General features: G+C 35.3%; 1 protein-coding gene across 5 annotated transcripts in view; it reads right to left on the reverse strand.

The window, feature by feature from the left end:
* Trpc1 (transient receptor potential cation channel subfamily C member 1) overlaps positions 1-23521 on the reverse strand; it is a 58393-nt gene that overhangs the window by 26803 nt on the left and 8069 nt on the right. For 2 of the 5 annotated variants that reach the window (XM_087905474.1, XM_048452522.3), the window contains exons 2-3: positions 13326-13427; positions 8041-8243 (exon numbers count right to left, since the gene is read on the reverse strand). In XM_087905474.1, coding sequence (XP_087761600.1) covers positions 8041-8237 — 197 coding nt within the window. In that variant the 5' untranslated portion in view covers positions 8238-8243; positions 13326-13427. Of the gene's footprint in view, positions 1-8040; positions 8244-13325; positions 13428-20127; positions 20283-23521 lie in introns of all 5 variants that reach the window. The other 3 variants (XM_048452520.3, XM_048452521.3, XM_048452523.3) reach the window with 3 other exon arrangements.

Consider the following 23521-nt stretch of genomic DNA (forward strand, 5'->3'; position numbering starts at 1 on the left):
GCTTGGGGAAGAGAAGAAAAAAGAGTAAAGAGACAGTAAATGTCATATAAAAGATAATAAAATAAATATTAAACTTGTGGAAAAAGTAATAGAGTAAGAAAAATAAGCCACATAAAGGTGGAAAATACACAGAGAGTCTGGATTATGTATATTATTGTGTCTTCTTTGAATTTTTTGACTGTGAAGGAGCTAATGAATGAAGGACATTTCATTGTATGGACTGCAAAGATAAATCAACATAAGGTATCTTGATTTCAGAATTTGGGTCTAAGGATATATTGCTTTGGAAAAGAAGTTCTTCTTTTGCTTCCACAGAGAATGAGAACCTATGGAATCCTTTCAGACTAATATGGGTTGATGGACCAAGACCAAGACCCCTCAAAAGGTCACCGTGAACACCCACCCCAAAAATTACTTTGCCCAATAAAAAGCAGGAAGCAGTTTGAAGAGAACATGCTCAAATTCCCAAATATTGTTTGTATATGTTTGTTTACATTTAAAGGGAGATACGATATAATAGAGATTTGCATTGGTCTGAATCTTGGTCTATTGATACAAATTTAAGGTCAATTTTGTTATATGTATACTTTTGCTCTTGATTAAGGTATTGTGTTTATGTAGCTCATTTAAAATGTAATGAATAATTAATAAATATAGGTTAATAGAGAGTCATGTATAATAGTCAAGCTTGTAGTCATATTAGTTAGGTTTCTAGACATAAATAGATTTATTTTAGTTAGATAACTTGAAACCTTTCAAAGACTACAGAATATGTATTTTTAAATTTCTTAAGAACTTAGACTTTTCATGACAATGAGACTCATCTGCTCCTGGCAGCACCAATATACTTCAAGGGGATGATGGACATTAAAGAGACTCCTTATGGAGTTTGCTAACCATTTTGGCAAGAAACTGTTCTTGCCTGAACTGCTTGATGTTATGCTGTATGAACTGGACATACAGAACCCACAGAAAAAATGACTGCTGAAGTTGCCTAAAGAAGGTGACACAGTTCTTCTGGGATCCTGCTTCATGAAAGAGTCTTTCAGACATTCTGTAGGACACAGAAGAAAGTGACTGACAAACTGCCAATATAGGTAGAACTGTCTTTGAAATTTCCTGCTTCATGGAAAAGTCTACTAGATACTATGGACCTGTGGGCTGAAGATTGGATGCCCCAACAATATAGAAGAACTTTGGGTGACTGTCCAGGCAGCGAGATATCTCTTTCAATTCTAGAGGTTTGGAAGTTGCTTACAATGCACTTCCTGTTTACTTACATAATATTATATTCTTCTGGAGTCTTTGATGGAGTTAAAGAATTTATGGTTATAGTCTTCCTTAGTTATAATAAAAGATAAAGTAGATATAAATATTGTAACTATTATTTTTACTTGATACCTATTTTGTAATATGTAATCTTACTATGTTAAAGTTAAAAACCGTTCTTTTTGTTTAAACAGAAAAGGGGAAATGGTGTGGGAAGTCTTTGTGTCTATGTATTGCTTTTATTGGTTAATGAATAAAGAAACTGATTTGGCCTATATCAGGGCAGAACTTAGCTAGGTGGGGAAAACTAAACTGAATGCTAGGAGAAAAACGAGAGAGTCAGGGAGATGCCATGTAGCCCTGCCAGAGATAGACGTCGAAACTTTACCTGGTAAGTCACAGCCTCAAGGCAATATACAGATTAATGAAGATGGGTTAAATAAAATGAAGAGTTAGACAATTAGAAGCTAGAGCTAATAGGCCAAGCAGTGATTTAATTAATACAGTTTCTGTGTGATTATTTCGGGGCTGAGCAGCTAGAAACAAACAAGTGGTCTCCTTACAACAGAGGATTGCTTGAACTCAAGGTTAGCTTGGGTAACATAGCAAGATACCACCTAAAAACCAAAATAAATAGCAACCAATTGTCTGCATCAACCTTTCAAGCAGCTCAGATTATGGGCATGTACCACCATATCTGTATCTTAAGTATTTCTGAAGAAGCAACTCCCTGCACTATAATTACTAAATATGTACAGACAACTTATCTCTATGATTTCATCAATATATCTACATTGACTAATTTTATCATTACTTTTAGATGACATTCAGGTACAAGTTGGCTTCAGTGAAGCTGCACAACACAATACAGGCAGAAACACTCCAAATTTGCTGTTTGATTTTGAATTTTTAGCCATTTCACATTTGCAAACCTTTTACTGTTAACAAGTTTTATGCCCTTCCCATTGAGTTTAAGAAGTTATATGAACTCTGCCTCAATCTTTCCTATTCCCTGTTCAATAAAGAGCTGTAGTTTGTTAGGTTCATGCTAGTAAACCTGTAACTTTGGTCTAGAAGAACCAAATAGTGGACTGGGAAAAATGACCAATGGAAAACCAGGTTCTCAAGACTGAGCCTGCAAGTCAAGATGAGGCCAGTAGAGGACCAACCAGAAATGTCAAGAGATACTCTGGAAATGAGAAAAACACAGATGGATTAGTAGTGTTTACATAAATTCCTAGCTGACTAGACAATTACACATATGTGGGTAATTCTTAAGTTTAGAAAAAGAAAAGACCTAAAGAAGTATTAAGAAGTTACTTAATGTAGGATCATGTGTAGGATCCATAAGCAACCAAATGATTCCATTTAGATAAGATTTGAAAAACAGTGCCAACATGGATATAAAAATTAGACTCTGTTGTTTTTATGTACTGAGAGAGTTGCTAAAACATGGAGTTTTAGTTTGACATGGTTAAACTCTAAAGTTAAAGTGATCAATGATAAACTTTATAAATATCCTATCTTAGGGTTTCTATTGCTGTGAAGAGACCCATGACCATGACAACTCTTATAAAGAAAAGCATTTAATGGGGTGGCTTACATTTTTATAGGTTTACTCCATTATCATCATGGTATAACATGGTGGTATGCAGGCAGACATGGTGCTGGAGAAGTAGCTGACTCGCAGGCAACTGGAAGTAGACTCAGACACTGGGCGGTGTCTTGAGCATATATGAGACCTCAAAGTCCACTTTCACAGTGACACACTTCCTCCAAGACCATACCTACTCCAACAAGAAGGCCACAACTCCTAATAGTTGGAGACCATTTTATTTCTTTTCTTCTTCTGTTTGTTTTGTTTTGTTTTGTTTTGTTTTTGTTTTTCGAGACAGGAGTTCTCTGTAGCTTTAGAGCCTGTCCTGGAAATTAGCTCTTGTAGACCAGGCTGGCCTCAAATTTACAGAGATCCACCTGCCTCTGCCTCCCAAATGCTGGGATTAAAGGTGTGTGCCACCACCACCCGGCAGCCATCTTCTTTCAAACCACCACATAGTCTAAATTTTACATTTACATTATCGGAATTTTACATTTTAAAAGAGTGAACTTAGTTTGTTACTTTATACTATATTAGAAAAGAATTATACTCTCCAATCTCTCAGAATTAAGGGAGAAGTTACCAATGGGAATCCTTTGTATAAAAGTATATAAAACATAACACATTTAAAAATAATTCACAGGTCAAGAGAATGAGTGGACAAGTCATATACTAAGATGTTGTGGGAATTTGGCCTGTCAGACAATATGGGCATGGTCTTTTCTGGGAATATGTGATTGGGTAAAAATGGAGGGTGAGGGTCAGGCGCTCTCTTAGATTGTGGAGGGCTCACTGGCAGCGGCAGCTTGGTGACCTTCTGGAACTCCCCAATAGCCCTTGGGAATGAGGATCAGCAGCTAAAACATCAGCAGTGTTGGAGCCTCATTCTGTATTATGAGTGTACTTTATATTCTGCACCTGTTCAACAAATCTGACTTAATCCCAGAGATCCATTCCTCTTTATCTGGCACCCAATGTGTGGCTTGAATCGATGACTGTGCAATTAAAAGTCTCATGCTCTACTAACTGAGCTATTTGAACTTGAGCTTTGAGTGCCAGGTCACTTTACTTATATAAATAAAAAAGGTCATAAAAACACAATAAAGACAGATTCAGACAAAAAAAAAAGCCTCTAAATGGGTCACTCTATGTTTCAAATGTACATAGGCTTGAGAGAAAGATAAAGGGTATAAATAGTCACAGATTAAAAAAAATTAAAAATAATAAAGTCTTCAAAGGAATAGAGAAATTAAAAATATATAATAAGCTATATAAAGATGGAAAATACACAAAGTCTGTATTATGTATATTATTGGGTTTTCTTTGGATTTTTGGTTGTTAATGAGCTAACTGCTTAGAGACATTTGATTGTGGGGGCTGCTAAGTTAAATCAACCTATATATTTTAAATCATAAATTTTACATTTTAAAGATATCTTAACTTCGAAATTTGGGTTAAAGGATATGTTGCTTTGGAAAAGAGGTTTTGCTTTTGTTTCCACAGAAGATGAGAAGCTGTGGATTCCTTCCAGGCTAATATGGTTAGATCTAGGAAGGTCTCTGATGTGAGCAATAGCCCAGATGATCCAACATCCAGAACAGCTTCAAGGTAACTGGCTGAGAAGATGCAGTCTCACAGACTACTACAGGCAAGATGTAACCATAATTCTAAATTTTCTCAGGGTTCCAGCAATCAGCAGGAAGTTGTCTAGAGAACTATGCCCAAATTCCCAAAATATTGCTTATGAATGTTTGTTTTCATTTAAGGAGGGGTTAGTTATAAATTGTTATTGGTCATAGTTAATCTCTTTCTAAAAGAAGAAAGGGGGACATGATATAGAAATGATGGGGAAAAAGGTAGATTATTGAATCTACTATAATCCAAAAAACAAACACTAATCTCAAAATATTTTACATTGGTATAGATTTTAGTTATTGCTATAAATTTAAGTTTAATTTTGTTATACTATAGGTATATTTCTACTCTTGGTTAAGATATTGTGCTTATACAGCTTAATTAAAAATGCAATATATAATTAAGAAATATGGATTTACAAAAATAGTGTTAGTCATCTATAACAGTCAAACCTATAGTCATGTTAGTCAGGTTTTCTAGATATACAAAGATATAGTTCAGATAGATATTCTTCAAACATTTCAAAGACTTATAGAATATGGCATTTAAAATGTTTTAATAACTTAGACTTTTCATGACAGTGAGACACATCTACTCCTGGCAGCAACAATGTACTCCAGAGAAAATGGTGGGCATCAAATAAACTCTGTGTGGAGTTTGTTCTCTTTATGGGGAAAGCTAGCCATGTGGGCAAAGAAATGTCCTTGTCTCAATTGCTGATAGTTACTATTCAAACTGGACCAGCAGGACACTAAGAAAGGTGACTGCCAAGTTTTGCCAAGGCAAGGTAAAACAGTCCTTCAAAGTTCCCTGCTTCATAGGAAAGTCTGTCAGATATGCTAGGCCTGTAGGCCAAAGTTAGATGCCCCAACATTACAGAGGAAACTTGGGTGACTGTTCAGGCAGCCCGCTGCTTCTGTCATTTCTTACAATTTTGGAAGTTGCTTGCACTTCCTGCTTACTCAAGTAATATTACTTCCTACTCAGGTCTTTGATGGAGTTAAAGGCTAGACAGTTATAATTATAGATTTTCTTAGTTATGATAAAAAGATAAATTATATATAAAACTTTAGACTCACCAAGACAAGATAGATAATAGAATATTTTCTCTAATTTTGTCAAATACAGACTAGATATTGTAATTCTTACTTAATAACTATTTTGTTATATATAATTTTACTATATTAAAGTTAAAATTTTCCTTTTTGATAGAAAAGGGGAAATGCTACGGAATGCTTCTGTACACTAAAAATATGTATTATTTCCATTGGCTAATAATAAAAGCTGTTTGACCAATAGCCAGGCAGGATAGGGTTGGGCAGAACAATCTAACTGAGGACTCAGATGAGGAAGGGCAGAGTAGAGAGAGACACAAGCAGTCACCCAAGAAACAAAATGTCAGTGACCAGTAAAAGTCATGGCCATAGGACAATACATAAATTAACAGAAGTAAGTAAGTTTAAATGTAAGAGCTAGTTAGTAATAAGCCTGAATAGTCAATCAGTTTGTAATTATTTGGGACTATGTGATCAGGATATGAAAGCTTCACCTGTTTACAGTAAGAGAATATATAATATCCCTCCTTACCCACGTTGATGCCTGAGCCATCAAGAGGTGCAAACACTACACTGATGCTCCTCAACTTAGCAGGTTCAACTAACAACTATTTCTATGCTTTCCTACTTTGCAAGTACTAAAAGTTATGTACATCCAATAAAAACCGAACATCACACTTTTTCTAGTTAGTATTTATTATGTAATAATAATTTTTAAATTATTTATTTATAAAATAAATATTATTTATTTATTAAATATTTAGCTCTATTTTACAGACAGGGAAATCAATGACCAAAGAGTTTTCTTCATTACAATACAAACATCTTTTGATACTATGTATAATAATACCTAAGACAAAGTAATTTTACTTCTCTAAATACCCTCTGCTGGTCTCAAATTTATGATTCTCCTGCCTCAGTACTCTAGGTAATGAGGTTATAAATGTGTGTTACCATGTCTAAGACTGGCCATATCGCAACATGGTCACATGAGAATCAAAACCATATTAAAGCAGAGAAAAGGTTTATTCTTTTTAGACTGACTTCTCAATCAGCTGACCACCACAGTAATAAAACTGTTCATGGGGTGATCTTGTTAGACCTATAGAAGGCAGGTGCTTTCTTGATCTTAACATTTCAACTGGGAGATGGGAAAAGATGATAAATAGTAAAGAAGTAAAGATAAATATGGTCTAAAAAGGGAAAACAAGAGGCATGAATAGCTAAAATATTTATTGAGAAATTAAGTTCTGTGGACTGGAAAGATATTTCAGTGGTTAAGACCACTTCTTGTTCTGCAGAGGACCTAGGTTCAGTTACTGGCATCCACACAACGGGAAACAAGTATAACACAACCTGTGAAGCTTGGGTTCTGGAGCCCTTACCAAGTGTGAGAAGGAAGAAGGAATAAAGAAATGACAAACTGCACAGATACACACACACACACACACACACACACACACACACAGTAAAGCTGGCATCAGGCGGGGTTTTGCTACCTCTAGAACCTCTCAGCACATTAATATGTATAGCACAGATGGAGGGATTAGCTATTCTCAGTTGGAGATCTCTGGAGGCAGCTGTCTCAGGCTACAAACATCTGGGAGGAGGAAGTTGAAGTTACTAGTCTTTGCACACTCATAAACTGTATTAAAAAAATCTTTCATAAACACTCATACCTGGGCACCTGATGAGATATTCGTCACTCCTCTTGAGCCTCACCTGGGTAAGGCTTTACCACCCTGGAGGGCGAAGTCATTGAAGTTCTCAACATGGCTATGCTCATGTCAACAATACACATTCATTCAGGACTTCACTTACTCAGTGTTTCCTAGGCTCCCAATACAAGTGACTGTAATTCAAGTTCCAGAAGACCTGGCCTTCACTGTAAACATGTGGTATACAAATATATATGCATGCAAAATACTCATATACATAAACTAAAAATATTTAAATAAATGTTTTAAAGTTGGCTTCTACCAGAAAGAGTGGTGCGCACCTACAATCCACAAGGACTCAAGAAGCAGAGAGGCAACTTGAAGTTCAGCTTTACAGTCTACAAGATGAGTTCCACTAGCCAGTGATATAAGGCAAGACTATCTCAAAAAGCTAACATGATGGTCATGTGGTGGTGATGATGATGATATAGTAGTAGTTTTGTTTTCTTTACAAGGTAGCAAGTGGTGCCCTTCTATTCTTGCTACCTGGAACTACTCTTGAACTAATAAACTATGCCTCTAAAAAGCTTCATCAGAAAGAGTATGAGATAAACTTCATATACAACTTGAAGGATTTTCCTATTTAGCATTTGGTAAACATTTCTGAAAATTTCAGAATTCACCTCATGAGCAAAGGAGCTAGAAATCTGACTTTCCTAAGGCTCCCAAGCACATTTCTCAGAAGAGAACATTTTTTAAAAATAATCATCATTGACATGTACCTTGGCACATCACTCTTCTACTAATCAAACCCTCAATTTCTAACCTGGAATGTCTGAGGCTGTCCTTTTTGTTTTTTGCAGAACACAGTGTGCATTCACAGCCAACTGCATGGGGCTTGGGCAAAGACACGTCCTGTTTTAAAAGCATGGTAAGGATTTCATAGTTGTTACGATGAGCAGCTAAAATGACAGGGGCAACATCCATCGTTGTTGAATATTCAGGATTCTGAATTCGTTCCATAAGTTTCTGAAAAATATTCATACAAATGTCCAAAGGTTATTATCTGTGACATAAAAATATACTTATCTAAAGGATGGAATAAAAATAATATCATATAAGGAACTTTAGAATTGTTTTAAGAATAATACATTTTACTTCAACTCATTTTTTGAAATTTTAAAATTTTAATTCTAATTAACAAATGCTATATAATATAACATAATCTTCAATAGGCAACATTCCTAAAGTACAGTTCCATTTTCCTAAAGAAGCAAGGGTATCTAAAGAAATACTTTAAGAAAAAGAATTAATTTTTAAAAAAACTATTAGGAACATGCATGATAAGGAGAAAGAACAAGAATTTTAGGAAAAGAATAAAATGGAAAAAATAGAATGTTAAAAACAGCAATAGTATAAATGCATGAGAAAAACTAAAATTTCTACCTGTGTGGCCAGACTTGTCCTATAGATAGTAATGAAGCTACTTTTTTTTATACAATCCAATCCCTGCATAGTCACAACCCATCACAAATGCGCAAGATCACTACAATCACAATCAATAACTAATGAGAACTGCAACTATTAGTCATTTATCCTCCCATTTCATCCCCACGGTGAACGATTAGGCTGAGTATAATTAGTAACCATGAAGAAACTGAGGCTCAGAGAAGTTAATGTGCCTGAACCATAACCAGCACAGGTGCCAATCTCAACCAGGTCTGCATTACTCGGGATCCTGAGCTCCTCCCACTACAACAACCCTTTCGCCTACAATGGTATGAAATGAGAAAAAGAAACAAAAAACAAAAAAAAAAACACTAGTAATTCAAGAATCAGGATTAAAGAAAAAGGTTGGCTATTTTATGACTATTGCATATTCTTTCCAATGCTTCTCACTTTTTTGCAGAGGTTTCCCTGAGAGCTGTTTGAGTCCAGGGTAAGCTCATCAAGTTCACATTTTGGTAACTTTTATTAACACTGTAAAAGTAGTGTACACTCATTATAAAATATCTGAAAAATACAGAAAAGCAGAAAGAAGAATAAAAATACCCATATTCCTTCTACTCAAATAACATTTTACAGTACAGTATTTCCTTCTAGTCCTTTCTTTACTTCACCCCCTCTAAAGGATACACTTTGCATAAATCCTAGTGTGCTAAGCACCAGTGATAAAAACAATAGTTCTTGATAAAAGCAATAGTTCTTAATACTTCAAATATCAAAAGAAAAAATAATCTCATTGCTCTAGAGCCCAGAATCTTCAAGGACAAAAATCATGCACAGAAATTTGCATGCAATTTAAGGAAACTCACAGACCCTGTGTTCAAGATACTCTGCAATGTAAATGACATTACAGCAAACTACTATGAAAATAGCCTTTTAGAAATTTAGGACTACCTCATTAGCAGAGATCCTCCCCCAAAAGTAGAAGTATAGGTCAAAAGGCCAGGAAAAATTAGAAGTTCTTGATACATAATGTAAAAGTCTTTTCAATGGTTTATAGTCTCGATAATAGAGGGATGCATTCATTTCATACTATTGTTTTACTCACAGAAAAGGGGACTGGCACTATTAATATGGGTGAAAAGCAATAAAATTTTGATTTATTTTCTTTTAAATAATGGTAAATTTTGATATTTTCTGAAATGCTTTTCTTCTTTTACGAAGTTTGTTCGTGTACTTTTCGATTATTTTTTGGAGATTCATATTCATGAATTTATGTAACAGTTACATAAAAGCCTAAAATTGTTACTTTTTTCTCATTGTATTGGTTGAAAAGAGTTATATTTACTCCCAGGCTTAAAGTCCTAACTGAAAAGAGGTCCTATGTTTCCTATGACGCATTTTATACCTGGAAAACCACTATGAGATGTTAAAAGATTAAAGCTTATAATTTCACTGCTAATAGTATAACCTACATATTTTCAAGTAAATAGCCCATATTTTAGAGTTAATAGTGAAAAGACAATTCAACACGTCAAGGCTATAGGATGAATTCACTGAAGTAGTAAAAGAAAAATATATTAAAATATTTGTGTCTGATTAGAAACAAAAAAGTTGTTAAAAGGTGATTTTAGAGCTGTTGTAAGTATTCGGATAAAGACTGAATAAATGACCTTGTCAGAGACAGAGCAACAAATGCTTTCTTCATCGACCAGCTGGGGACTGCCAAGGCTTACAACTGCTGAGAACAGTGGTGATGAACTAATACTTGCCACTTCTCTAATGGCAAATAGCACTCCACCTTGCTCCAAGGACAGAAATGTGTTCCCAGGCTAGAAGGTGGAGCAGGAATATAAAAATATAGCAGAAACTGCAGGATGAATGGCAGACATTGAATGGGATTCTATTGTCTTTGGTCTGTTAGTGAAAGGACCTCTTTTTAGCTACCCCCTTTTACATCATTCTTATTGGTTTCTTCCCAACATCTGAACTAAACAGTATTCTAGGAGAGTCACACTTTGTTGTTGATGTTGCTAGATTTTTGGTTTTTTTGTTTGATTTTCGAGACAGGGTTTCTCTGTAGTTTTGGGGCCTATCCTGGAACTTGCTCTGTAGACCAAGCTAGCTTTGAACTCAGAGATCACCTGCTTCTGCCTCCCGAGTGCTGGAATTAAAGGCGTGTGCCGCCACCACCTGGCCTGTTGTAGCTAGTTTTTAAATTGTGTGTGTGTGTGTGTGTGTGTGTGTGTGTGTTGCTAAAGGCTGCATGATAGACAAACACCTTATACTATTTATAACATCAGTTTTTTTTTAGTGGTCCAAATGAAAGTAAAATTTGTTTAGTTTTTAAAAATAATTTTATTATGATTACAGTTAGATGATAATTCCTGAAACTATTTAAAAAGATTAACTGATTAATATATCTTCAACAATAATAAATGTTAAAACTTTTTAAATTCAATGTACAAAAATATCTCATTTTAAAGTAACATTATCAATGACTATCTTGCTACTGAGAAAACCAATAAAATATTTTTTAAAATCCCTAATTAGATCAATCAATAAGAAATGACTACTATAAAGTGGCATTTGGTTATATTTATATAGCTCTTTTCTGTGTGCATTTTTAAGGATTTTAAAAATATTATTTATTTTATGTGTATGATTATTTCACAAGTATATATGTCTGGGAACAATGTCTATGCAGTACCCAGAGGCCAGATGAGGTGATAGATACCCATACCCTAGAATTGGAGTTGTAGATTGTTGTGAGCTACCATGTGGGTGCTGGGGAATGGAACCCAGGTCTTCTGTAGTAATAGCAAGTGCTCTGAACCACTGAGTATCTCTCCAGTCCCTTTTCTATGTATACTTTTAACCATCAGTTAATTATAAGTATAGTTCAGTATCCTCATTTTATCTCATTCAATATTTTTTATTACTAAAACTTAATTTAGGATTATTATCTTTAGCTGGGTGTGGTGGCTAACACTTATAACCCCAGCACTTTAATGGTAGGGATTTAGGTAGGGTAGGAGGTTCAGGAGTTCAAGATCATCCTTGGTTATTTAGGGAGTTTAGGGCAGTCAGGGATACATTAAAGCCGACGTCAAAAAATTTTAAAGTCATTTTAATTATTGCATTATATTCCAAAGTTTATATACACAACTATTTATAGTTCCTGTCTTATTGTTTAGAATATTTATTCATTTTTTTCCTCTTGTACTAGGAAGGTAATTAAGGGCATGATAGGTAAGTACTCTACCACTGAGATACCTTTTGGACATTTAAGATATGCCAAATGGTGTTCAAACTGCTACACATAAAATAAAAATCAATGATTTGCTTATTTCCTTCTCAGATTTCTAGAGGAGTAGTGTAGGAGGTCCTTCTGCACTTGTGTTGCTTTCATTGGTCATTAAAGAAACTGCCTCGGCCTAGTTGATAGGGTGGAACTCAGGTAGGAAGACAGAACAGAATTCTGGGAAGAAGGGCAGAGTGGCAGACACCATGGTTCTCTTGCCCAAGATGGATGCTGGTTAGACTCATGCCAGTAAGCCACAGTCAAGTGGTGATACACATTAATGGAGATGGGTTAAACTAACATGTGAGAGCCAATAAGAGGCTAGAGATAATGGGCCAGGCAGTGTTTAAATGAATACAGTTTCTGTGTGATTATTTTGGGTGTAAGCTAGCTGGGCCGGATGAAAAGCAGGCCCGCTCTCTCCTACAACAGATGAGACAGCACTAGGCTAAAGAACACAAGTATGTTTCTTGCTTATGATATACCTTGTAAAATATTTTCCAAAACACCTGATTCTGCAATAGTACACAACCATGGCCACTTTTCTTAATCTGGTCAAAAATGAGCAAAATTCAGTAACTTACTTGATTAGCAATTATACTTTAAAAATTTATGTTTTATTTTATGAAAATTTCTAAATGTTCTTTTCTAATAAATTTTGGTGCTTTCTATCATTTTTACTACTACTACTAATAATAATAATAATAATATTCATGTATGTAAGTATTTATTCATTGAGATAGGGTGTCTCTATGTAGCTCTAGCTGGCCTGGAAACTTGCTATATAGACCAGCCTGGCCTCAAACACACAGAGATCCTCCTTACTCTGCCTCCCAAGTGCTGGCATTAAGTGTGTGCTGCCAAGCCCAGATCTATTATTAATTTGAGATACTTACTGGAAGCCTGTTTCTCAGTATCCATAGCTCTACATTTGCCCAATGTCCGAAACTGAGACTTCTGTAACTTCTGTAACAATGAGAGCGTGTGCCGCTGCAAGTCTCACCTACTGTTTTTAAGCTCAAACAGTTCTTCCACACCAACTACCTAAATACTGTCTACTTTGTCTTCCGTTTGTTATGGCCTCATCATTTGTACTTCTAAAATCTATCTAGAAACTAATCTGTATTTTCAACAAAATACTGGTTCACACTGACATAATATTAACTAATTTAAAAAAGGTTTCCAGAAAGCAAAATTAATTATTATTTTCTCTACTTACTTCAAAGTAATATTTTACAAAGTAAAAATATCAATACTTTTAAAAACAAAATAAACTGGGGAGGGAGAGAAAAGATGGCAATGGGGCAGGAGATCTACTTTGGCTTAAAAATCCAGATTAATAAGTATTTAAGAGTACTGACTACTATAGTTGGTCTTGGTGATCGTTTTGGTCGATGATTAAGTAGTATATCGACAGCTCCCACTACTTCAGAGTCGATGGCCACCAAAAGTGCATCTGCGGACTTTAAAAAAATGAAAGTTAAAATGAAAATGGAAGATAAAAATGTAAAAGTACTTTAACTAATTCATGGTTATTTTAAAATTCTTCACACTGTATTATATACAGCAATATTGGATTTTAAAAAATTTATGTTGTCCACATAGTACATTTGCTTTCCAAATTAGTAGTACTTCTATGTACCACAACGTACCGTTTTTGTTTTGGTTTCAATGCACAACCTGGTAAAACAATGACTATTTCATAGAAGGGACTCTGTATGGAACAGTGCTGATCCATGCAATGTTTAAAGCTAAAAACAAAAACAAAAACCTTCAAGATGTTTTATCTTGAACCATGGACCAAAAATTTCCTAAGATTCTAAATTTATTAAAGAAATTACCAGAAACTATTAAGTAAAGAAATATGTTGGATAACATCATCAGTGAAATTCTGAGAAGAGGGGAGAATACAAAGATATACAAAAGCCCCCTAGTCTCATCTTCAAAACATACGTGGCTGATAGAAACGGTACAGTTTGACATTGTCAGCACTCATCAAGTAGAAACCACAAAGAATTCAGTTACCAAGGTTGTTAGAGTCATGAAGGAGTTTCCAGTTCCAGTCCCAGCCTACTGTGAAGACCTATTTCTGAGCAGAGGTGAACTTAATATTGGACTCAGGACTCAGGGACTCTGCGCTTCCTTCTAACAAAGCCAACATGCTACTGGCAACCATGACACCAAGTTTTGGATCTCTTGCTTTTTGTCTTTTTTTAAGAAAAACTATAATAGCAGAAGGAAAAATGTAGTAATGAATAATGATGTAATCTTAGAAAATGCCATAATTATTTTCAAGCTGTATACTCTTAACTGACAGAATGTTTACTCCTTTAAATGTCAGCACTCTTGCTCCCAGGAATGAAACTGTAGCAGATCTGTAGCATTCTTTATAGCTGCATAGAATAAAGCTTTCACTGTCCTTATTTGAATGTCAAAAATAAGACTAAAAATGGCAAGTTTTAGTGGCATGTTTAAAAATAGTATTTGACAACCCAAAATAGGGGCTGGAATTCTCATTAAACTGTAGGAATCACCAATGTTTTCCTGTAGAAAATATTTCCTTGCTAGATGAGAAATTTAATCCCTTGAAAATTTTAGAATTCATTAGATATGGTCCTTAAAAATGCAAGTACTTTTTTTTTCTTTTTCAGCTTCATGTTTCCCTGCAGTTTCAGCATATTAAATCAGTTGAAGCATACAAACTTTTAGAAGCAAGGACCCAGTATCTATTATTACTAGATATCTTATCTACAGTTTTAATTTTAATCAATAAAGCTAACTATAATAATGCCACTGCTCTCAAACACCATTCAATTCCAATAACCTAAAATATAGCCATGAATTTATTTACAACTCAAAACAACATCACCTAAGGAAAAAAAAAACCAAAAAACTAACAACAACCCAACTCACAGAGTAACACCATAGAGATTATTTCCCGAAAGAGACAGGCCTAAGCACTTTGACTTAAGAATTGTCCATAAGTGAAGGGCAGTGGCTTTCCCAAGCATATCTCAGCTCTTTACTGAATAAAAGAACAGCTAGAATAAAACCAACAAAAATGGGGAATAGAAAAAACTAAAAGTTGACCACAGAAATAATAAAATACCAGTAGAACAAAATCACTGTCAGAACACAGAAGTCTGCAGACTTTAATACTAGGACAAATTATTAATAATTTTTTTAGACCTCTACAGGAAAGGGCAGAAGGGGAGAGGGGAAAAAGGGAGGGGAGTGAAGAAAAATGTATAGCTCAATAAAAACAATTAAAAAATAATTTTGGACCTTATGAAGCAAAGTAAAATGATTACATTTTTAACTCCAACTAAAGATGGTAAAGTTAAATTATATTCAGACACACTACTCAGTAAAGGGTAAAGAAGTATGCTAATATTCAATGCTTAAAAGGATAAGCTTCAGCTATGAAAAGTACTTGTATTAAAAACATAATTAAAGAATGGCCATTGACTCATTTTATACAAATAGTATGTTACTTGATAAATAATGACAGTTCTGAAGGAAAATACTTTAATTTAAAAAAATAAATTTATCTGAGACACAGTCTTAAAACCAGACTGGCCTTAAACTTGTGTTCCTCTCACCCCAGCCTCCAAAGCACTGGGATCACAGGTGTGTGCCACCATGCTCAGTTTAAAGTATTCTTAAATACTTGCAAGCATACAAAAATTCTCATTCAGTTTTATTTCCCAATTTCTAAGCAAACTGACCATTCCCACTAAAACATATTCAGTACATAAACTTACTATATTTGAAGCCACTCTTTCCTTCTCACCTCAGAACTTGTCCAACAACTCCTGAACCTTCTACACTCAGTGTGAGAAGATACTTATATTTCCTTTCTATACCTGATTTCCACTTATAGTATATATTAATGCTCTGAAATATTCTGTAAGAACTTGGTCCTTCATCCAGAAGAATATTAGTCCCACATCCCACAACTTTAAATTGTTCTCCCTTTGTTGATTTAACTTGATAATATCTTTCTATTGTCACTAAATGTTTTTTCATTTTACGGTTAAAATTCTCAAATTAAGGTATATCATGTTCCCTAAATATTTCAGCACCATAATTTCAAAATCCAATGGCTTTTCCTCTTGTACCTTTACTTCAAAGCAAGAAATTAAACTAAAATTCCCTTTGGCTTTCACACCACCATTCTAACTAAACCAAAAATTGCAAATAATGCATTTGATCTTTTAAAATGCAACTCTTTCCTCCCAGCGCTTTTTATTAAATATAAAAACTCCCTAAGGGGGAAAAAAAAACCTGTGCTAGCTCTATGCTCTGCGATTTCTGCCCCTATGAAGATATATAGGGTCATCTTCCTGCTTATGATGCCTAGAGTAACTTGGTCATTGTCAGACAACCCCCAAAAAAGTAAAGCTAGAACCTGGAAATTGTACTGTTTTATATAAGTCTAACCTCCCCTCTGAGCTTGCTAGTTTTCACCTCTCTCTCCTAGTAACTCATATTTAGGATTGATAAAACCCTAGGACTCAATTCCCTTTCTTGGCAGCTTTTGTATCTCCTCATACTCTTCACACACAGGGCCTCAGGCATGCAAGACAAGGGTTTTACCAGAAGCTACACCCCAGCTCCTCCCCTCTTCTTACAGCCACTGTTGCTCTTATAGGCAGTCTTCAGTTCAGGCCTCAATATTCATACCTGAATTACTACAAAAACTGCCCACATGGACTATAACCTTCCCTTCCTTCCCAGTCTTGCCTAAACTTGAACACCATATTCATCTATCTAAACTAACACAAGACACATACCATATTTTCTATCAAAATGTATTGAATGATACCTAACTATCGATTATATAAAACACAGATTCTCAACCTCCCATTCAAGGTCTTTTTCGACAGTTTTGTTTTAGTTATTTTTCCTGAGTATTTTCATTACAACACAAGCCCAGTGCTTTATTCTAACGGCTGTGAATTCACTGCCTCAAAAAACACACTTTATATATCTGCCTTACATTCTTTCCTGCATCCCCTGTCCCTTAACTACTTCTAAGTTCTTGAATAGACTTGGATAACAGGAAGAACATGGGCTCGAGAGCCAGAACCTAAGTGCAGACCCCAAGTTTGCCATTTACAGAGTAAATCCAGGCAAGTTATTTAATCTTTCTGAAGATCAGGAAGACAAGTCCACTGACACAAAGCAGGGCAATATAAATGTTAGCAATAGTAATATTTCTTTTTTGATTTTTAAATTTTATTTTATGTGTATGAGTGTTTTGGCTGCACATATGTCTGTGCACCACAAGTGTGTTTTGTGCCTGAAAAGGCCAGAAAGGGGTGTTGGGTCCCCTGAACTAGAACTGCACAAAGATGGCTGTGAGTCACCATGTAGGTGTCAGGAATTGAACCAAGGTCCTCTGCAAGAGCAACAGGTGCTCCTAACCACTGAGCCATCTCTCTAGCCAAATACTAATATTTCAAGGCCAAGCTTAATAGACACTCTTCAGTGAAATCTTTCTTAAAACTTTTAAAAGATATATTTTTAGACTGGGCAGTGGTGATGCATGCTTTTAATCCCAGCACTTGGGAGGCAGGGCAGGAGGCCAGTCTTGTCTATAGAACAAGTTCTAGGACAGCCAGGGCTACACAGAGAAACCCTGTCTGAAAGTAAACAAACAAACAAGACACATTTTAATTATATGAATGATTTGCAATATTTGCATGTGAACGCAGGTGCCTGTGGAAGCCAAAGATGTCAGTGCCTCCTGCAGCTAGAGTTATGAGTTATTTGATGTAGGTACTAAGAACAGAACTGGGGTCTTCTGCAAGAGCAGCAAGTACTCTTCACCATTTAATCATCTCTCCAGTTTCAATACATTAAAAATAAAAGTCCCCTCTACCTCTTCAGTGCTGGGAATCAAAGACAGAGACTTAGACATGCTAGGCAGAAACCTAGTTTTCTTGATAGCTCCAAACCATAATGGTCTTACTATTTTTTTATATTACTAAAATATTTTTGTTGAATTGCAAAAAGTTTAAGTATAAAATAGGGCTTCTCAAAAGCAGCTCTATTGACATTTGGTTCAATAAGTGGGTCAAAATCATATGGGTTTTGGTGTTATTGCAGTGCCTCGCCTGTGTGTTTAGTAACATCTACAGCATCTACCCACTAGATGCCAATAGTAATCTGTCCATCAACTGTGAAACTGAAATGTCTCCAGATATTGTCAAATATCCTTTGGTACAGACAAAGTTGTTTTTTGAGAACCACTGTTGTAACCCAAGATAAAACAAGAAGTATTTTGTAACTGTAACACAATATACAAGCATCAAGCATTCTTACCACTCAGCACTTATTAAGTACAGTCTTACATTTAAATTCCCTTGTAATCCATAGGTGCTTTAGCTGTCAATTCATTTTAATACCACTGGTGAATAAGTCATATTTTCCGTATTCATTTCCACCATCACACCCAGCTAAGGTCTTGGACATTTGCTGGCTGACAGAATGAGGCACAGGTTACTTGGACAGAATACAGAGAACTGGAAAGAGCATGGGGTTTGCATCCAAAAGATTAAATTCAAATATTAGCTTTGCCTTTACTAATTTTACAACTCTGGGCAATCCATTAAAGTCTGTGAGCCTCAGTTTTATAATCTCTAAGATACAGCAATTAGTCTGATTGTGATGTTCAAACATAATCAAGACTGTGAAAGAATCATGTTACTGGAGAATTAGTATATATATAAAACCATATGTGTAAATGCAGTTATTATACCATAACATTTCTTATCCAAAATCATCAAGGACTGAATTTCTTTATTACTTTATTTTCTAGGTAACTGAAGCTTATGCCTTTAAGTGTTTAAATTTCAATTTTAAATGATTTTGATGGAAGTTTTCTGTTTTTAAAAGATACATATACATATATACATACATAAACATGTATGTTCTTTCAGCTAAGGTTTTAGGTAGTGAATATAATTTAACTTTTCCTTATTGATGCTAAACCACTGTTATAAAGTTTAACTACCAGGTAGACATTCAGTGCTAAAAATCTCTAATTAAACAATGTGAGTGGTCCCATGCTTCATTTTGCTCAGCTGTAGCTCTATGCTCCCTCTTATAGCCTTTCTTGATTCTCTTCAGATCAGAAATCTAAAAATTTAAGTTTGTGAAAATGAAATCTAAAATGAGAAAAAGCAGGCTTTGAAGGAGAAAGGAAAAGTGCTCTACACCTGAACGAAACCCAGAAACCTCATGGAAATTACAACAGCAGCTCAGAGGCTCTTCTCACTTAGTTTCTAGGTAGCTAAAGTGGCTAGGTACCCAATTTTCCTTTCTACCCCAAGTGTGTGTGTGCATGTGTGTGTGTTTCTATAATTAAATATAGACATATATACATATAAATCACTCACAAGTTCACATTATGATATAAATCATAGGGATGTATCTAAACCTGCCTACCATACTAAGAACAATTGCTGCACTTTCTGATGTCACTCCAAATGCCATGTCTCATTACAGCTGCAGCAGAGGAGCCAGAACTCTGTGCTATGTTCACCATGAGTGACCCAAAGGGAGAGGACATAATGCTATTAACTTATCCTTCAAGGTGTGCACGCACGCCTGCTTCTCTACCTTAAGGGACATGAAGACAAAGGGCAGGTTCTATCATTCAGTTTTAGATGAAAGCAAACTCAACATTTCAAACAAAGAAAAAACATAATAAAATCGGAGAAACCAAATCAAACTGTAAGTTGTTTTGTGAGGAACATTGTGTTCATGTGTCTATAAATAACATGGGCCACAGAAAACCCTGTCCCCTGGCATTTCTATAACACTTGTACTATTTTTAGTATTAATACAAATAGTTATCCTATGAGTAATAAAAATAATGTCATCTTTAAAAATTCATGATCGTTTACTTTCGTCTGATGTAGGGAAAGGAAACAGGAAGAAAAACAAATAAATTTAAAATATTACATTTTTAAATAGCTTATTTTGGATTGTTTTGTAAATTCTTTAGTGGCTTAAAACCAAATAGAAGGTGGAAGGCAAAGGAAGCAAGAGTAAACAAAGGAAACAAAAGGAAAGCAAGCTGGAAGGAAAGAGGAAAGCAGGCATAGCTAACATTTCTTAGACGCTACTGGATAAGATCATCTAGCCTTGTACCTGACAGCCGTAGTCCAAAAGTAGCTGCAGTATATCCAAGCTCTCGTTCTCAATAGTTATGGTAACAGCATTTCTCCCAAGCACATCTACGCAATTTATGTTCAAGTCACCTGAACTGTTTTCCTCCAAAATCTTTTTAACCATATAATAGTCACCTAAATAACAATATACAAACATACTTTAATATTTAAGACATTAAACAAGAATGAGTATAAGAAAATTTTTATCCTGCTGAATTAAAAGATTAAAATACCTAAACTCAATTTTGCTTTGCATGTGGACATGTGTACAGAAAATGTGAACATTTCCTGGAAAAAAGTATACCTTGATAAAATAATACACATATAAGCAATAAATATAAAATACTAGCAGAAAAAATAAATGTGTATCATGCTATAAAAATTTCTTGCTTAAAATTCTTAACCTGATGTTATAAGGAGAAAAACTTATAGAAGATATGTAGGACAATTTCATAAAGAATAACCCAAAATACAGTCAGACAGCTCTTATAGAAAAATAAAATGAAACTTAGAAGGAATTAGTTTTGGATCTCATACACACATTTACTCATGCATCATATTGGTTAAAATGGAGACCAGGAGAGAGGATATTAGAAAGAGGGGGAAAGCATACATTTAAAAAGTAGCATGAATTTGACAGTTTATATAGACAGGGCACCTAAATTCTTACTTCTCCCTTCTCTCTCTCTCTCTCTCTCTCTCTCTCTCTCTCTCTCTCTCTCACACACACACACACACACACACACACACACACACACACACGTATGTGCATGCACAGCCCATCTTGTTAAGGAAGGTGAAGTGTAGTGTTAATAAACAGGGACCATCCAGCTCACAAAATGCCAGGTTGGGGCTAGAATGACTGCTTGACCTATCAGGAGCAGGCAAGCTATCTTCTCCCTGACTGAGGTGACCACAGAAAGGTTAGTCATATGAGGACAATGGGAATTACTGTCACCAAAGGCACAGTTTATTTGCCTGCTGCGACTGTGCAGGAAAAAAGAGAAATAAAAACCCAAAGGGAAATGTTCATTAGAGAAAAGAAAGCAAGGGGATACTTGTTTCATTTTACTTTTTAAATACAAAATGGATAAACGATTTTATGTAGTTATTCTTTAGATGTCTGTGAGTAAAAAATAGGGAAAGAATAATCAGAGTAGAAACTGGAACAAGAAAAGAAATACTTTCATGGTACACAGAGAGAAAACATTAGACTAAATGAATAAGAAAAACAATATTGCAGCTAAGATAACAGAATTTATTTGTGAAAATTTCAGACTTCCTAATATTTTAAATACCTGCCTATGTTTTAAAAAAGAAACTGAATAATAGCTTTCTTAATAATACATCTCCTTAGGTTTCAAGAATAAAAAGCTAGTCATGAAATAATTTCCCCATACCACTAATTAACATTTAAATTCCGCTGAAGAAGCAATGTTCTTAGTCTTGAGCTGTGCCAAATTACATTACTATTGCTAAAAAAATAACAGTTAAAACTATTTCAGACAAATCAGTTTTTAAGCATAGGGGTAAGAAAACACTACCCATAAAACTTCGCTTTGCTATCCTGGTATATTTAGGTGAGGTCACTCATTTAAATTCACCTTCTTGGAACTCAATAGACTTTCCACATCTAAGGTCTTTGTGCTTCATTAATCCTGAAATATTTTCAGCTACTACTTCTTAAACGTCACTTCACTACTAAAGTTTATATCTGCAAGTGATATGCCGTAAAGACTAGAACAGTTGTTAACTTTGAGGATGAATGCATATGTGAAAAGAGGTTAGAAAACTTAACAAGACGGAAAGCAGGCTAACTGCCCAGACACTCAAAATGCCTGCTATACCAGATGATGTTTTCCTTTCATAGTCAAGGTGCTTGAAGTCATATCTCTTGCCTTTGGAAAAGCAATATAATTTGCTTACTTTTTTGATGGTATAGTTAGTTTTTTAAAAATTTATTTTTAATTGTGTGTCTGTTTGTGTGTGTGTGTATTGAATGTGGAAGCTAGAGGGTTGAGTATCTTCCTCTACTGCTCTCTACCCCTACCCTCAGCCCCAGACAGGATCTCTCCCTGAGTTCAGAGTTCATTGACTGGCTTAGACTGGCTGCCACCAAGCTCCAGGGATAGATTTGCTCAGGGCTACAGACTTAACATCAATACACTCTGCTTTTTACACGAAGGCTGGAGATTCTTCATGTCTGCAGAACACGCACACTTTATCTGCCACCTCCAGTCCCTAGTTGTCTTTGTTCACAAAGAAAACAAAGTATTTTTCAGTCTATTCCATAGGTGGTGCACCAGTGCAACAGAAAGTCATCCCAGTACGACCTCTAAGCACCTCCCACACTCATTCACCTGTCCCTGTGAACACAGTTAACCTCATCCAAATTATTTTCAATTCTTTTGGACAGTGAAACAGCCTCCTAACTGATAGAACCACTGAAGATTTTCTCTTGAACTAAATCCTAAGCAAGCTAATGGTCCCTTTTTTCCCCCCATATGAAGCTTCCATAGCCCATAAGACTTGACCAAAACATTTCCTTTAGCCTGCTTTCTAATAGCTCCAGGATGCATCACTAGCATGATCCTCTGCAAATGCACGCCTGAGGAAAGTCATGGCTGTTGGTTCATTTGAACACTGAAGACAGAACCCATTTCCTGGTCCATTTGAAAAGACAGCTATCTAACTACCGTTAGTGCCAGGTAACAAATCCACACTGGTTTCACATAAATCCACCCACTTTTTCAAAACCATCCACTTTTTGTACATTTTCCCCTGCTGTTTTATAATTTTTCCATTCCCTGACTCTATGAAACCCCCACTCACTCCTCTAACCCTTTAAACTAACTACCTCTGTACAAAATGAACTTGGATTCAGTTCACAATGGGCTCTTTTATGTATTATTACTCATACAATGCTTTACACTTTGACACAGGGGGTCAACAAAATTGTTCTGAAAAGGGGCCAGGCAGTAAAATATGCTAGGTTTTGTGGACATGACATCTCAGTCACAATTACCCAGACCTGTTTGCACCAAAGCAGGCACAGACCACATAAAACAATTGAGGATGTGCCCCAATAAAGCTTTTTGAATTTTACAGAATTTTTATGTTTTAAAATACCATTCTTTTAATTAGAAATATTTTAAGTATTTGAAATACAAAATGCAAAAGCCAGTCTGAACTCACAGACTTTAGAAAAAGAGTTGGACTTAGCTTATGAATCAGTTGGTCACCCATGGTCTAGCCCTACCTCGTCAGTCCATTCTGTAAAATCCAAAGCATATCAATCTTACGATTTTTCTAACATCCTCAATGGACACAGTGTTTACTGAATTCTAGGAAGCCACTGGAAACTGGGCCAGCAA

The sequence above is a fragment of the Myodes glareolus genome, chromosome 4, assembly GCF_982192425.1.
Source record: "Myodes glareolus chromosome 4, mMyoGla1.1, whole genome shotgun sequence".
NCBI lineage: Eukaryota > Metazoa > Chordata > Mammalia > Rodentia > Cricetidae > Myodes > Myodes glareolus.